At 59.4% G+C, this 12,081-nt stretch overlaps 6 protein-coding genes across 6 annotated transcripts; 2 read left to right on the forward strand and 4 right to left on the reverse strand.

Annotated features, from left to right (window-relative positions):
• Nucleotides 1-175: 175 nt before the first annotated feature.
• BDZ90DRAFT_243840 (hypothetical protein) lies at nt 176-1,972 on the forward strand. Its single transcript, XM_025507445.1, has one exon. The coding sequence runs from the start codon at nt 311-313 to the stop codon at nt 1,883-1,885; it is 1,575 nt and encodes a 524-aa protein (XP_025359857.1). The 5' UTR covers nt 176-310; the 3' UTR covers nt 1,886-1,972.
• Nucleotides 1,973-1,997: 25 nt separating this feature from the next.
• BDZ90DRAFT_85385 (DEAD-domain-containing protein) lies at nt 1,998-5,049 on the reverse strand. Its single transcript, XM_025509892.1, has 3 exons — nt 2,781-5,049; nt 2,308-2,720; nt 1,998-2,014 (listed from the first exon to the last, which is right to left on the reverse strand). Exons 1-2 carry the CDS (start codon nt 5,013-5,015, stop codon nt 2,325-2,327), a joined length of 2,631 nt encoding a protein of 876 aa, XP_025359858.1. The 5' UTR covers nt 5,016-5,049; the 3' UTR covers nt 1,998-2,014; nt 2,308-2,324.
• Nucleotides 5,050-5,746: 697 nt separating this feature from the next.
• BDZ90DRAFT_234443 (putative myo-inositol 1-phosphate synthase) lies at nt 5,747-8,039 on the reverse strand. The gene is made up of 3 exons (XM_025507022.1): nt 7,952-8,039; nt 7,368-7,805; nt 5,747-7,289 (listed from the first exon to the last, which is right to left on the reverse strand). Exons 2-3 carry the CDS (start codon nt 7,685-7,687, stop codon nt 5,897-5,899), a joined length of 1,713 nt encoding a protein of 570 aa, XP_025359859.1. The 5' UTR covers nt 7,688-7,805; nt 7,952-8,039; the 3' UTR covers nt 5,747-5,896.
• Nucleotides 8,040-8,818: 779 nt separating this feature from the next.
• On the forward strand, nt 8,819-9,616 carry BDZ90DRAFT_262693 (cytochrome c oxidase polypeptide IV; the record flags this gene model as incomplete). The annotated part of the gene is made up of 4 exons (XM_025508520.1): nt 8,819-9,076; nt 9,183-9,238; nt 9,335-9,447; nt 9,561-9,616. 4 exons carry the CDS (start codon nt 8,819-8,821, stop codon nt 9,614-9,616), a joined length of 483 nt encoding a protein of 160 aa, XP_025359860.1.
• Nucleotides 9,617-10,042: 426 nt separating this feature from the next.
• BDZ90DRAFT_234447 (hypothetical protein) lies at nt 10,043-10,946 on the reverse strand. The gene is made up of 2 exons (XM_025507023.1): nt 10,291-10,946; nt 10,043-10,176 (listed from the first exon to the last, which is right to left on the reverse strand). The coding sequence occupies exons 1-2, from the start codon at nt 10,447-10,449 to the stop codon at nt 10,063-10,065; spliced, it is 273 nt and encodes a 90-aa protein (XP_025359861.1). The 5' UTR covers nt 10,450-10,946; the 3' UTR covers nt 10,043-10,062.
• Nucleotides 10,947-11,383: 437 nt separating this feature from the next.
• Nucleotides 11,384-12,007, reverse strand: BDZ90DRAFT_209781 (hypothetical protein; the record flags this gene model as incomplete). Its single annotated transcript, XM_025504054.1, has 1 exon — nt 11,384-12,007. A coding segment is annotated over one exon (624 nt), but the record flags the coding sequence as incomplete, so codon positions are not given.
• Nucleotides 12,008-12,081: the final 74 nt, after the last annotated feature.

The following is a 12,081-nucleotide window of genomic DNA, read 5'->3' on the forward strand; positions in this document are numbered from 1 at the left end:
GTGGACTCGCTCCTCTCGTTCCGTCTCGGGCTGAGTCCGCGCGAGACGAAGAATCGGCAAAGCCAAGTCCAAAAGTCAAAGGAGAGAAAGCGGGCGGGGAGAACGAGGGCTGACTTTCTTGAATCCTCGCCCTCATCTCTCGCATTGCACCCCATCGCATCGCAATACCATGGCGGAGCCGCCTTCTACGACGGCAAAGACGCCGCCGCCCGCAACACCAGCGGCTGGGAGCAATGCTACTCCTCCCGCAGCTCCCTCCCCACCAAAGCCACTACGCCCCATCCCCCCGGCCCTTCGTCCCCTCCGCTACATGGGAATTCCAGAATCGGTCCTCAGATGGAAACCCCGCCCTCCCTCACGCAACACCTCCATCTTCTTTGCCGTTACGGGCACCCTCTTCTCCCTCTACTACTACGATCGAAGAGAATGCAAGCGCATCCGCCAATCCTACATCGATCAGGTTCGCCCATACGCAGAGGAACCTCTCGCCCCCTATGAGTATCCGCGAATCGTACAGGTGTACACGGCCAAATGCCCTGGAGACGACGATCCCGTCAAGGCGCGAAAGTGGTTCAACAAGTACGTCAAGCCTATCCTCGTCGCCGCCGCAGTGGATGTCGAGACGCTCAGTGGCTTGACGTACGGCGGCCTGGCGAGGGATCTGCGACAACGCATCTACGCGAGGAGGCGTCAGCTGGCCGGCCTAGAGCCATGGGGGATCGCACCCAGCTCGTCGGGATCTGTACCTCCCTCACCGAATAGTACAGAGGTAATGGCAGCTCAGGCTGCTCTCGCTGCTCCTTTTGCCCTGCAACCTCAGCAACAGTTGCAGCGCGAGCTCGAGGGGGCTACGGTCCTCGTGGGCAGGCCGGCCTACAAGGAGTACATGGTGGCACTGCGCAATGGTTGGACAACGCCCCTTCCTCCGCAGAGGGAGGATCTGGATGAGGCGCTCAGCAAGCAATTGGCCGGCGATGACACCTTTGCGGAGCTGCCCGAGGAGAAGGCCGAGGCCGGCGCAGCAGCAGCGACAACGACTGCGTCGACGGACAGCGGTAACGCTGCGGCTGCTCCTGCGTCGGTGGACGACGGTCTGGACGACATTGAGCGACGCAATCGCGCCCTGGCAGAAAGTGTAGACGATGATGCGGGCGCGCCCCTTCCCAACTCATCAATAGGCGGCAAGTCCCCCAACCCCTTTGGCGCACCGTCAGGCTCCGTCGTCTCCCGATCTCCCTCCTCCTCCTCATCCCCCGCAGCAGCACCCAATGTCGACCCACGCATCCTCGCCCCCCCAGCGCAAATCCCAGCCCAACCACCGCTAGCATACATAGACTACGTAAACCTGACAGGCTGGCGCTTAATCCCGCGACGAATGGTCAACTTCTTCAATAGACGCAAAGACGTCCGCCAAGGCGCAGAAGCGGCTCTTGCGATCATCACCAACAACAAGAGCACCGCACGCGAATTTTCCGCCCCACCAGCTCTTGAGACTTCACGAGCAGCAGTGGACCCACCACAAGACGGTGACCTCGACTGGGGCCTAGAGGGGGAGACCCGTTTCCAACCACCGCACTTTGCCAAAGTTCACTCCTCCCTCATAAAAGCCCGCGAAGCATTCTACGCAGAGCTTCCCCGTCGTTTGCGGGATACGCGCACATTGGTGAGGGGTCAGCGTGAGCCTACAAAGGTGGAGAAGAACGATCCGCCAAAGAGCGAGGCGCAACTTAAGGTTGAGCGATTGGAGCGTGAGAGGGAGTGGAGGAATACGGAGGAAGGATGGGAGATGCTGAGGAAGGAAGCAGGGGTGGTTTGGGCTGAGGCGTTTAGGGGTAGTCTGAGGGTGTTGGAGGGGAGGAGGGAGGCACGCAAGGAGGAGCAATAGAGGAGATGACGAGGGGAGATGGCGTTGCGTTGCGATGCGTTGCGTTGTGATCACCACTATTTGTACAAATGCAAGATGATACGCGGGATCAAATATCTCGTGAACTGGATACGAGGGCGGTGCGAGCGCCTGTAAACGATGTAGGGGCAGGCGGGTCGAGGTCAGCCTTCTTGCACATCTGTATGCGTACTGCTGCCTCCTCCTTTCCCCCTCTCTCATGCGACGGCGCTCAGTGGATTAAGTCTTCGATCAATCCCAACACAACCAGGGCCCACAGGCGTGTGGGCCCCTTTGCGGTTCGTTGGGCGACACGCAGCCCCCGCGAGGGGGATGGCGGTGTCTTCAGGCGCAAATTACGTACCATCATGGCGGCGCAGAGAGGGGGGAAGAAGAGGGGAGACGCACGGCCAACAGGTACTCACGGGTGAGAGAAGTGTGATCAGGCCATGCCGCCGCCGCCGCCAAGAATGCGCAATGCGAGCTCCTCGTCGTCGGCCACGTTTGTTGGGGCGCTGTGCTCCGGTTCGACGGGAGTCTTCTTCTTGCGCTGCTGCTTGGTGGTCGCCGGTGCCTGCTTGAGGTTCTTGCGACCTTTGCCCGTTGCTTGCTCCGCCTCTGGTGGACCGTCGTCGTCGTCGTCGTCGTCGCTATCACTGTCGCTGCTAACCCCGTCGCTGGGATCATCGTCGCTGCTGGCACCCTCGCTCTCATCATCCTCATCAAGGTCGAAGTCTGGCGTCTCATAGCCGTCACTTCTGGTATCTTCAGGCGCCAACGCCATCGCCACTCCACCTTGTTCGTCATCCTCACTCTCCTCAACTCTGCCCCTCTCCCTCTCCTTCTCCCTCCTCCTCTTCTCTCTCCTCTTCTCCTTCACCCTCTCCTTATCCTCCACATCCTTCTCCCTCAATCTCTCCTGCTCCTCCTCCACGAAACGCCTAGCCTGCTCCGCCGCATCGCCCTGCGCGGCAAAGTCCTGTTCGGTCTGCAGCTCATAAGCGGCATGCGCCGTACCGGCGTCATCAAATGTGAGCTTTGTACCTATCCCTCGTTTGCCGGCTTCGGCCATTGCCTTTTTGGATTGACCTTGGAGGAGCTTGCGTTTCGAGATTTCTTGCTCGCGCATCGTGTCGAGTTTGCTGGAGGAGGCGGTCGCGGCCGCGGCTGTGGCGAGCTGGGGTGTGTTGGCTTCCTCGCAGTCGTCGTCCGACTCGTCGAGGGCATGATCGGCGCGCTTGAGGGTGAGGAAGTCGGCGCCTTCTTCGTCGTCGTCGTCTTCTGCCTCGCCGCCGATCAGAGGTCGCTCCGCCGGTGCCGCGGGCGCCTCTCCTTCGTCCTCGCTACTGCTCTCCTCATCATGTCCCTCCGACACCAGCTTAGCGTAATGCTCGGAGAGCACGCCCTGGTTAGTCCTGCCAAACATGCGGTCGTACTTGGTACGCACCGCCGCTGATCCTTGCTGCTCCTCCCCGTCAGCCAGCGCACGCTCGGCTTCCTTCCTCGCCTTAGCCTCAGCCTTCTTCCTAGCGCCCGCCGCCTCCTTTACAAACTTGACCTTCGGCGCCCCCGGCAGACCAAGGGCAGCGGCGTACTTTTCGAGTGGCAGCTCAAGCACGTCGAAGACTTCCTTGTCTTTTTGCAGGTGGACCGATCGCACATAAGATACGAAGGCCTTTTGTCCAAGGTACTTGAGCTCCGGGCTCTGGAACAGGAAAGACTGCAGCTGGTTTTGAATGGACTGCGTCTTGCTCTCCCTCGGCTTGATGCGATTAACGGCAATATGCTTCTCGCCGAGTCGCTTGAGCACGCCGGCCTCTTCGCTGGGGAGGGCGAAGAGGAGGGAATTGCCCTTGGACTGGTAGCGCGCCGTTCGGCCCACGCGATGCACGTAGGTATCCGCATCCTCTGGTGCGTCGACTTGGATAACCCAGTCTACCGCAGGGAAGTCGAGGCCGCGCGCAGCGATGTCCGTGGCGAAGAGGGCTGCGTCCTGTGTTCTTGTGAACTCGGTGAAGACCTGTAGTCGCTTAGCCTGCTTCTGCTTGCCGTGCAGGCAGAGGATGGAGAGACCAGGGCGAAGCTTGCAGAAGGTCTCGTGTGCGAATTGGACCTGCCTGCACGAGGAGAAGAAGACGAGCATTTTGGACTTGGTGTGGGTGCGGAGGAAGGAGAAGAGGAGATCCAGCTTTTGCTCGAGGGGCACGACCATGTAGTGTTGCTCGAGGTTGCGCGGCGTGAGGCCATTACTTGACGTGGTGGCGTCGGCGCCGTCTGGCCCCGTCGCTGCTGAATCTGCCTCTCGGACTGCGACGTATTCTGGCTCCTTGAGGCTGAGTCGTGCGAGGTCCTTGACCTTCTTTGTCTGTGTCGCAGAGAAGAGGAGCGTTTGGCGTTGCTTTGGCAGGTTCTCAACGATTGCATTTAGGGTATTTGCGAATCCCATGTCGAGTAGTCGATCCGCTTCGTCGAGGACGAGGCACTGCACGTTGGAGCAGTCGAAGCCGATGGTCTGGTCCATGTGTTGGAGTAGTCTACCAGGAGTAGCGACGACGATGTTCATTCTGGCGAGCCTATCTTGCTCCTGCTTGAGGTCCTTGCCACCGATGAGCAGCCCCGCGGAGAAGGAATGGAACGAGCCCATCTTGCGCAGCACGTCGAAGATCTGCATTGCTAGCTCGCGAGTAGGTGATATGATGAGTGCTCCCAGCCCATCCGCTGCCCCCCATTTGGCTCTATATAGACGCTCGAGGATGGGTATGAGGAAAGCGAGCGTCTTCCCCGACCCTGTCCTGGCGGCGCCCAAGACATCCTTGCCCTTGAGCGAGAGTGGCAGTGACTTTGCCTGAATATCAGTCATGTCGATGTAGGCTGCCTTTTTCAAGCCCTGAGCCGTCTTTGAGCATAGCGGCAAGTGTTCGAATCGCGCATAGTCCTTTGGAGGGACGAATGCTGCGCATCGTACTTCGAGGTCGTCGATCTCTTGCTGCTCGGCGTCGCGCTTCAGCCTGCGCGTATCGCGGGAGCGTGACTTGGACAGCTTCGACGGCTTTGATGGACCAGCCTCAGCGTTTCCGCCGTTGTCATATCGTCTTTTGCGACTGCTGCCTGCCGCTGAGGGCGCTGATGGCATGGCGGCGTGGTGGTGGTAGAACGACGGAAGAAGGGAAACCAACTTCTGCCCGCCCCTCCCGCTTTCAGCCAAAAATCCTCGAGCTGCTCACGACGTCGATGCACGCGTCCCGCAGTTGGGCCGCGGAGTCTGCACTCCTCGTTTACGACTTCTCGCACAGTCGATACGAGTATGCGGGGGCAGGAGCGCAAGAGCAGAGATGTCTCACGTTCGAAACGGATTCGAACATTGGATCAAGCGGATCGCCTGAGCTAGACGCATCCGCTGCGTGCATGCTCATCCCGCTACATGTCACCATCTCTTCGCTAGAGATTGCTCGCCGCCGTGGTCCTTTCTCATAGGCTAGTCTCGTCTGCTCGTCATCAGTGATTACGGTCCACGTTGAGTCAGACCCGCCCACTCAGACTCTCGACGCAAGTCTCGTTCCAATCCTCCAGTCGGGCATCGACCCACTACCAGAAGCTCGGCTCTCTCTTCCTTTGAATTCATTCAATCTCACGTCTCGCCGTGGAAGTGTACCTTCTCGCCGCTCGCCGTGCATGGATCGCATGGTATGACATGGCTGCTAACATCGGCGAGAAGCGCGTCAGCGGAAAGAGTAGACGCGAGGACGGTCAGGTCAGGTCAGGTCAGGTCAAGCAGGCAGGTACGCAGGCAAGCAAGTAAGTAAGCGATCGCCACTGGCAGCATCCAACGAGGTGCGAAGAGGAAGGTTGAAGGAGATCGTATTGGAGTGAGAGTCAGGAGGAAGATCGATAGAGTGGGAAGTACTTTGCACGCCTCTACGTCTACGAGGGAGAGAGAGAGGTGCGAGAAAAGTGTTGATGGCGGGGGAGCCCCTCAATGAGCGCGGGGTGATGTGCCAGCGTTCACGCGCCTGCCTAGGCCCAGATACGGTCGCTGATGGCCACATCGTCGTTGGGCGGAAGACCGATGAGGGCCTTCATGAAGTTGGCGAGACCGTTCCTTTGACGACTGATGGCGTTGACGGCGTCGCGTCCCTTCTTTGCCAGGGGTGCCTTGAGGGAGAAGGACAGCAGGCTCATGATGGAGTACATCGTCTGGTAAGAGTCGGCATCACCGCTCTGCGAGTCGGTGTAGGTGATACGGGTCATGAGCTCGGCGAGGAGGACGAGATCCATGAGGATGGGAGTGGCGAGGAGGGAGTCCTCGCAGATGTTCGACACCATGATGCGATTACGGCCGCCGAGGGTAAGCTCCGAGTAGTAGTCGTCCATGGCCACCTTACCGTCGCCGACGGCAGGGAGGTACTTGATGACGATGCAGTGGTCGATCTCCTTTCCTGGGAGGCCCTTCTTGCCCGCACGAGGGTAGAGAAGCCCGTTGGACTCGACGAGGTCGTCGACTACGCCGCGCTTGGAGAGCTCCTTGCTCTGGAAGGTTTGAGGGACCGACAGATTGGCACCGTCGTTGTTGCCCAGGTGGTTGTACGAGGCGATGCTGAGCGGCTTGATACCGGCGTTGACGAGCATCTCGGCGAGGGCAGTCTTGAAGCGTGTCTGGCCGGTCTTGAGGTCGTCACCGCCAATGAAGGCGCGGTGGCGCTCTGCGAGCTCGATGCATCCGGGGACAAAGGTGTTCTGAGGTGCGCCGTTGATGTAAGGGGCGTTCTCGAGGATGCAGGCGACGACGAAGAGGGTCGAGGGAGAAACTTCGGCGTGCGAGTCCTTGATGGCCTGCATGAGGTTGTCAGCCGTGTCGTTTACTCCAGGGATGATCTGCGAGTAGCGCTCCGTGTTGGCGGTCCAGACTACGATGGTCTGCTCGAGACCGTTCTGGGCCTTGAAGTTGCGGATGTCGGCGCGGAGTTGCTCGAGGTGAGCCTGCTTGTCGTTACCGGGCAGGACATTGTCGGCTCGCTCGCCTTGGTTGGCGGCGATGAAGTCTGGGTAGTAGACGGAAGGCAGGGGCTTCATCGAGGAAGTGTACGAAACGAGCTGGCGCTGCAGATCGTAGTCGAGGACCTTTGCACGCGTCGTGGCAGCGTCGATGGTCATGCCGCTGATATCCCAACCGCCAAGAACGAGGTCGTTGGGGTGAACCGTGGGGAGGACGGAGCCAAATGGAACGTAGACGTCCTTGCCCGTCTGGGCGTCGTGGCCAAGACGGATCGTCGAGGCGCGGACGAGGGAGCCGTAGAAGTTGGGCGTCTGGACTCCTTCCTTGTTGTGCCACGAGATGTTGTGGCGGTTGGCGAGGACAGAGGCGGTGAGCGTAGTGCCGTTGTTACCTCCCCATCCGATCATCATGAGGCTGCGCGGGGAGGAGTGGAGAGGAGAGAGGTGTCAGAATGTATGCTCTCGCCGCTACTGCTGCGTCGCGCCTACGCACCCAGTCTTGGGGACCTTGCGACCCGTCTTGAACTGGTACTCGCTCGAAACGGGCTGAGCCTGGTACTCGGTGGTCCCGTCAGCGTTGCGCACGACATTGACGGCCGTGTCCTGGAAGGAGTACTTGGTAGTGATGTTGGCATCGTCGTACTTGACATTGGGCGACGAGACCTTGATCGACATGGCGTCTTCGTGTCGGGCGGCGGTTGGGTTCACCGGGGCGGCGGGCAAGGCAGCAGCAGCGGCGTGGTGGCCATTGCTGTTACCATTGCCGTTGACGTGAGCAGCTGCGTGGCCGTTTCCTGTAGCAATCGGTGCCATCGTAGTGGTAGTAGTGTGAGAGGGGTTGATGTGAAGTGGTGGTGTGGGTGGTTTTCGGTGGCTTAGAGAGCTTTAGGATCAAGGCCGGCGCAGACGTGCTTGCCCCGGTGAGCGTTGTCTGCGAGCAATGGGACAGTCGTGGGTGCGTGGGGTGGGGTGCGGGGCCGCGAGAGATGGGCAAGAGGGGAGAGGGAGCGAGATAACAGTGAGCATTGCGCGCGCATGGCGGGAGTTGATGACATGGATGGGCGCCCGGCTACTCACGACACGAGACGAGTCCTGTTGAGAATATGGTGGGCAGCTGAAAGGTGGGTTCACTGAGTAAACCCACGAGGTGAGATGGTTGGTAGTGAGGAGAAGAGGAAGAGAAGGTAGTTGCGAGGCCAGGGCGGGCGCCATTATGTATCGACTTCTCGATTCACGACTGACCACACACACCCACCCGGCGCCCCACGATTGTCTCCGTCTGCCTCTTGCTTCGACGAAGCCTTGAAGCGCAGGTCGGCAAGCGGCGAAGATTCGCCCTCGCAGGCAGCTGGCCAGTACACACGCAGCCGCCGAGCAAGGGGAGCCCCGGCCAAGCCACTGAAGCCTCGTTGCTCGTGAACGCGAAAACCAACCCTCGGCCCGAAGGACGAGAAGGGGGTGACAAAAGGATAGACGTCGGGCGAGAACACATCACACGCGGGAGGTTGGGAAGATGCGCTCGGAGATGAGGAGAAATAGAGAGACAGAGCAGCGGGCCGATGAGCGTCGTGAGCCAGGTGGTCGAGCGCAGTGGGGGAAGGAGAAGCTAAGCCGTCCTCACCCGGCGTGAACATGGCACCTCGAGTTCTTGGTCGTCTCTCTGAAGGCTTTACGGGTGAGATCTCCATCAGCTTGAGCCTTCACCGTGGTGTCCCTAATGAAGCTTGTATGCATCGTGTCGTGCGCTCTCTGCCCGGCGCGCGCTTTCCTTCCTCGTGGCAGTCAGGCGGGCCAGGCTCAGAGACGAGAGATTCGAGCCGCCCCGCCCCGGCCTCACTCGACTGGCTCTCCGATTGCAACTCTCTGTGTCGACTCGTGTCACCGACTCTTCCTCTGTCTCTCCTCACCACCTCCCTCACCACCACCACCACCACCACCATCACAATGTTCCTCCTCCGCTCATCTGCCGCCCTCCGATCAGCGATCGCCCCGGCAATGCGCCCCGCTGCCAACTCCGTGGCACAGTCCTCTCTGCGCGCCTTCTCCTCCTCCGTCCGCCTCTTGGAGGGCCATGGCCCGCCGATCATCCAGGGTGAAGGGTCAAAGAGCGGCGAGGTCCCTTCGAACCTCTCGCAGGCTACTGGATCGGAGCGCTTTGAGCTGCTGGGTAGGATGCAGGGTGTCGACGTCTGGGGCATGCAGGTGAGAGAGCCAGGGGCCGATGGGGAGAGATGATGACGCCGATGATGATGATGATGATGGGACTGAATGTTGAACTCGTGGCATCGTCTGTTCCTCCCGCTCGCAGCCCCTGGACGCCACGCGCGTAGGAACAATCAAGGACCCCATCCTCGTCGAGTCTCTGTGAGTGCAGAGGGCTCGATCGGCTGGCTAGCTGTTTCGCACCTCTTACTCACTCAACCTCGTTCCCCCCTCTCTCTCCCACGTACGCACGCTCAGCTACCCGGAACGAGTCATCGGCTGCACGGGCTCCCCTGCCGACTCGCACGACACCGTCTGGATCAGCCTCAACACCGACTTGAAGCACCACCGTTGCCCGGAGTGTGGGTCTGGTGAGTAGGCGCGGGGTGGGCGAGCGAGGCTTGCCTGCCAACCAAAGAGTCGGGAAAGCGAGAGAGCAGTAGCTGATCCTTTTCCCCTTGCCTTGTCTGCGCCCGCCCGCTAGTGTACTCGCTCAACTACCTTGCTCCCCCTGAGGACCATGGTGACGAGCACCACTAGATGCAGGAACAAAGGGGACGGGCACGGCGACGACGACGACGAGCGAGGTGCTGTAGAGCGGCAGCCGATCCGTAAATCTTACAGCAATTCAATTCAGCTTTACCAGGGATAGCGAAAGAGAGATGAGACGGGGAGAAAGACGTGATATGCTCCGCGGACCAGCGGACGAGACGAGACGAGACGAGGCGAGATGAAGATGCTCAGCTGCATGGGCGATGAGGCATCGCGAGGAAATCGCCATGCGATTGTACATGCTCAGAGAGGTTGGAGCCATGCTTCGCTCCACGTCGTCCCATCTCACACACAAACGCTCAAAGCCTCGGATCTTAATCTGGGTCTACTCTAGCTTACATCCATTGCATTACACTCTCTTCCACGGTATCTAACAGATCCGATAGCGAAGCTGGCAAGCTAACAGGCACACTAGTGCGCGCGCATTCTTGCATCTACGAGAGCTCCTGCTCAGCGTTGTCGATGTCCTGGTCAATGGCCTTGTCCGCCGCCATAGGGTCGCCCTTGTTGCCTCGCGTCGAAGGACCGTCCGAGTTGTCGATGATGTTCTGGTCGCGAGGCGCGAGTGATGTCGAGCCGTCAGCATGTTGTCCACCGCCTCTCGTCTTTACAAGAGTCTCAAGAGGTGGGAATCTCCCCACCCCTTCGCCGCGCTTACTCACACCCTGATCAAGGTCGCCCAGCTCGTTCTGGACCTGCTTGGCCTCAGGCTCGTTGGTGACGGCCTCGTCCTCTGCCTGGGCATCGACGCCCGACTCCTCGACTGCGGGGGCGTCGTCCTCTACCACCTCGGGCTCGGAGTACTCGTTGCGGGGTGCCATTGTGTGTGAGTGTGTGTGCGGTTGAGTGGAGTTGAGGATTGATTGATGGTGAGTCTTGTTTGATCGGAAGGAGTTGGTAGGGGATGAAGGTCTACTTATAGACGGCAGACGGGAGACGGCTGACACAATCAGGATTGGAGGACGGACGTGCTTCGTTGGACCCTGAGAGTGAGTCTGAGACGTAGGCTCAATGAGCTCTCTCTTCTCACCGGCTGCCCGTGATCGTGCTGATGCTCGTCTGGCGCCAGTCCATGTCCAGATACGGGCGGGCCTGTCTTCTGAGGTCCAATGACGTTCTACGCTTCCACGCCGTAACCCCCCTCGCAAACGAGTGCAACGACGCTCGACGATCGAAGCTTTGACGCCTGCCTGACGTCTCACTGAAAGTAGCCTTAGCTAACGGCGTACTCCAGTCGAGGGAGCCTAGGAATCATAGCTGTGCGTGCGTGCGGGCGTGCGGACAATGGGCGCTGGACCCTGGTGGATTGACGCGTCGGGAAGGCCGAGGAGAGGCTCAGGCTGGCTGGCTCGTCTACTCTATCTCTCCACCTTTGTCAGCCCCGCGTCCAGCCGACGGGCGGGCCCTGACTTCTCTTGCGTCGTCCAGATCGGGGATGGTGAGGTCATTGTTTTGACATTGGCAGCAGCTGCAATGATATCCTGTCCAGAGAATGTCAACACTCTCAATGCGTTTTCACATCCATCCTCAATGCGATGGTAGGATAGACTGGGCTGTGCTGTGCTGATTGTATGCGATGATTGGTGAGAGTACGGCGATGGCGCTCCCTCGCTGCGTCCGCATGCTATGCTAGCTATTGGTACAATGACATGTCTGGGTCTACGAAAGTTCGGTATGCTGAGGAGACGTCGCTGCTCCTTCTTCTCCTCCCCCGCGCCTCCCCTTCCCCTGTTTCCTCGCCTACTTGACACCAGGCAAATCCTTACCCACCTGATACGCCTCCAAATCGGTATCAGGCTCCAACTGTCCCGTGACCTTATTCCTCCTCGCAGCAAAAAAGGTATAGCTAAGCACCACATCCCTTACATCCTGCACATTGGGATCCTCCAAGAAATCGTTATCGATAAAGAAGAATACGGGAAGATCCACCTCTTCCCCAGCTAGCAACTTCTGTTCCTCAAAGCAGAAGCACTCTACTTTAGAGAAGTAAGGCGCTATCCGATCTGGAGCCACATTATACGTCGCAATACCGATGATATCGCGTTTCGACCTATTCCTCGCCGTAAAGAAAGCAAGTGCCGTCTCTCCTGGAATTACATTGATTTCCTCTTGACTAGGCTTGAAAGACCAGGGAAGTTCATCGGATGCGTCTGCATTGAATGTGACTCTTATCCTGTTGGCTCCAGGGTTCTGCGGCACGAGACGTGATGGCTCGAAACGGCCTACACCGACTATTTGGGGGGCACCGCCGAAGCCTGTTGCTGAGCAGAAGGCGCGGTATAAGGGTACGGCGGCGTAGGTTAGGCCTAGCCCGAGGATTATGGTTCCCAGGGAGTAGTAGGCGAGGGAACGATTACGCTCCGAATAGGTGCGACGCTGTGATTCGGTTTGACGGCGTAGCAGGTCTTCGCGAGAGGGGCGCGGTGAGGAGGAGGAGGATGGTGGTGGTGGTG

This window comes from Jaminaea rosea, assembly GCF_003144245.1.
Source record: "Jaminaea rosea strain MCA 5214 unplaced genomic scaffold BDZ90scaffold_16, whole genome shotgun sequence".
Classification (NCBI taxonomy): Eukaryota; Fungi; Basidiomycota; class Exobasidiomycetes; order Microstromatales; genus Jaminaea; species Jaminaea rosea.

Coding starts and splice junctions, on each gene's coding strand:
- BDZ90DRAFT_243840 (XM_025507445.1), top strand. CDS start 311: ATGGGAATTCCAGAATCGGTCCTCAGATGGAAACCCCGCCCTCCCTCA.
- BDZ90DRAFT_85385 (XM_025509892.1), bottom strand. CDS start 5,015: ATGCCATCAGCGCCCTCAGCGGCAGGCAGCAGTCGCAAAAGACGATAT. Junction 2,721..2,780: donor AGAGATTGAGGGAGAAGGAT/GTGGAGGATAAG, acceptor AGGGAGAAGGAG/AGGGAGAGGGGCAGAGTTGA.
- BDZ90DRAFT_234443 (XM_025507022.1), bottom strand. CDS start 7,687: ATGGCACCGATTGCTACAGGAAACGGCCACGCAGCTGCTCACGTCAAC. Junction 7,290..7,367: donor CGCAAGGTCCCCAAGACTGG/GTGCGTAGGCGC, acceptor CTCCCCGCGCAG/CCTCATGATGATCGGATGGG.
- BDZ90DRAFT_234447 (XM_025507023.1), bottom strand. CDS start 10,449: ATGGCACCCCGCAACGAGTACTCCGAGCCCGAGGTGGTAGAGGACGAC. Junction 10,177..10,290: donor TGGGCGACCTTGATCAGGGT/GTGAGTAAGCGC, acceptor CCTCGCGACCAG/AACATCATCGACAACTCGGA.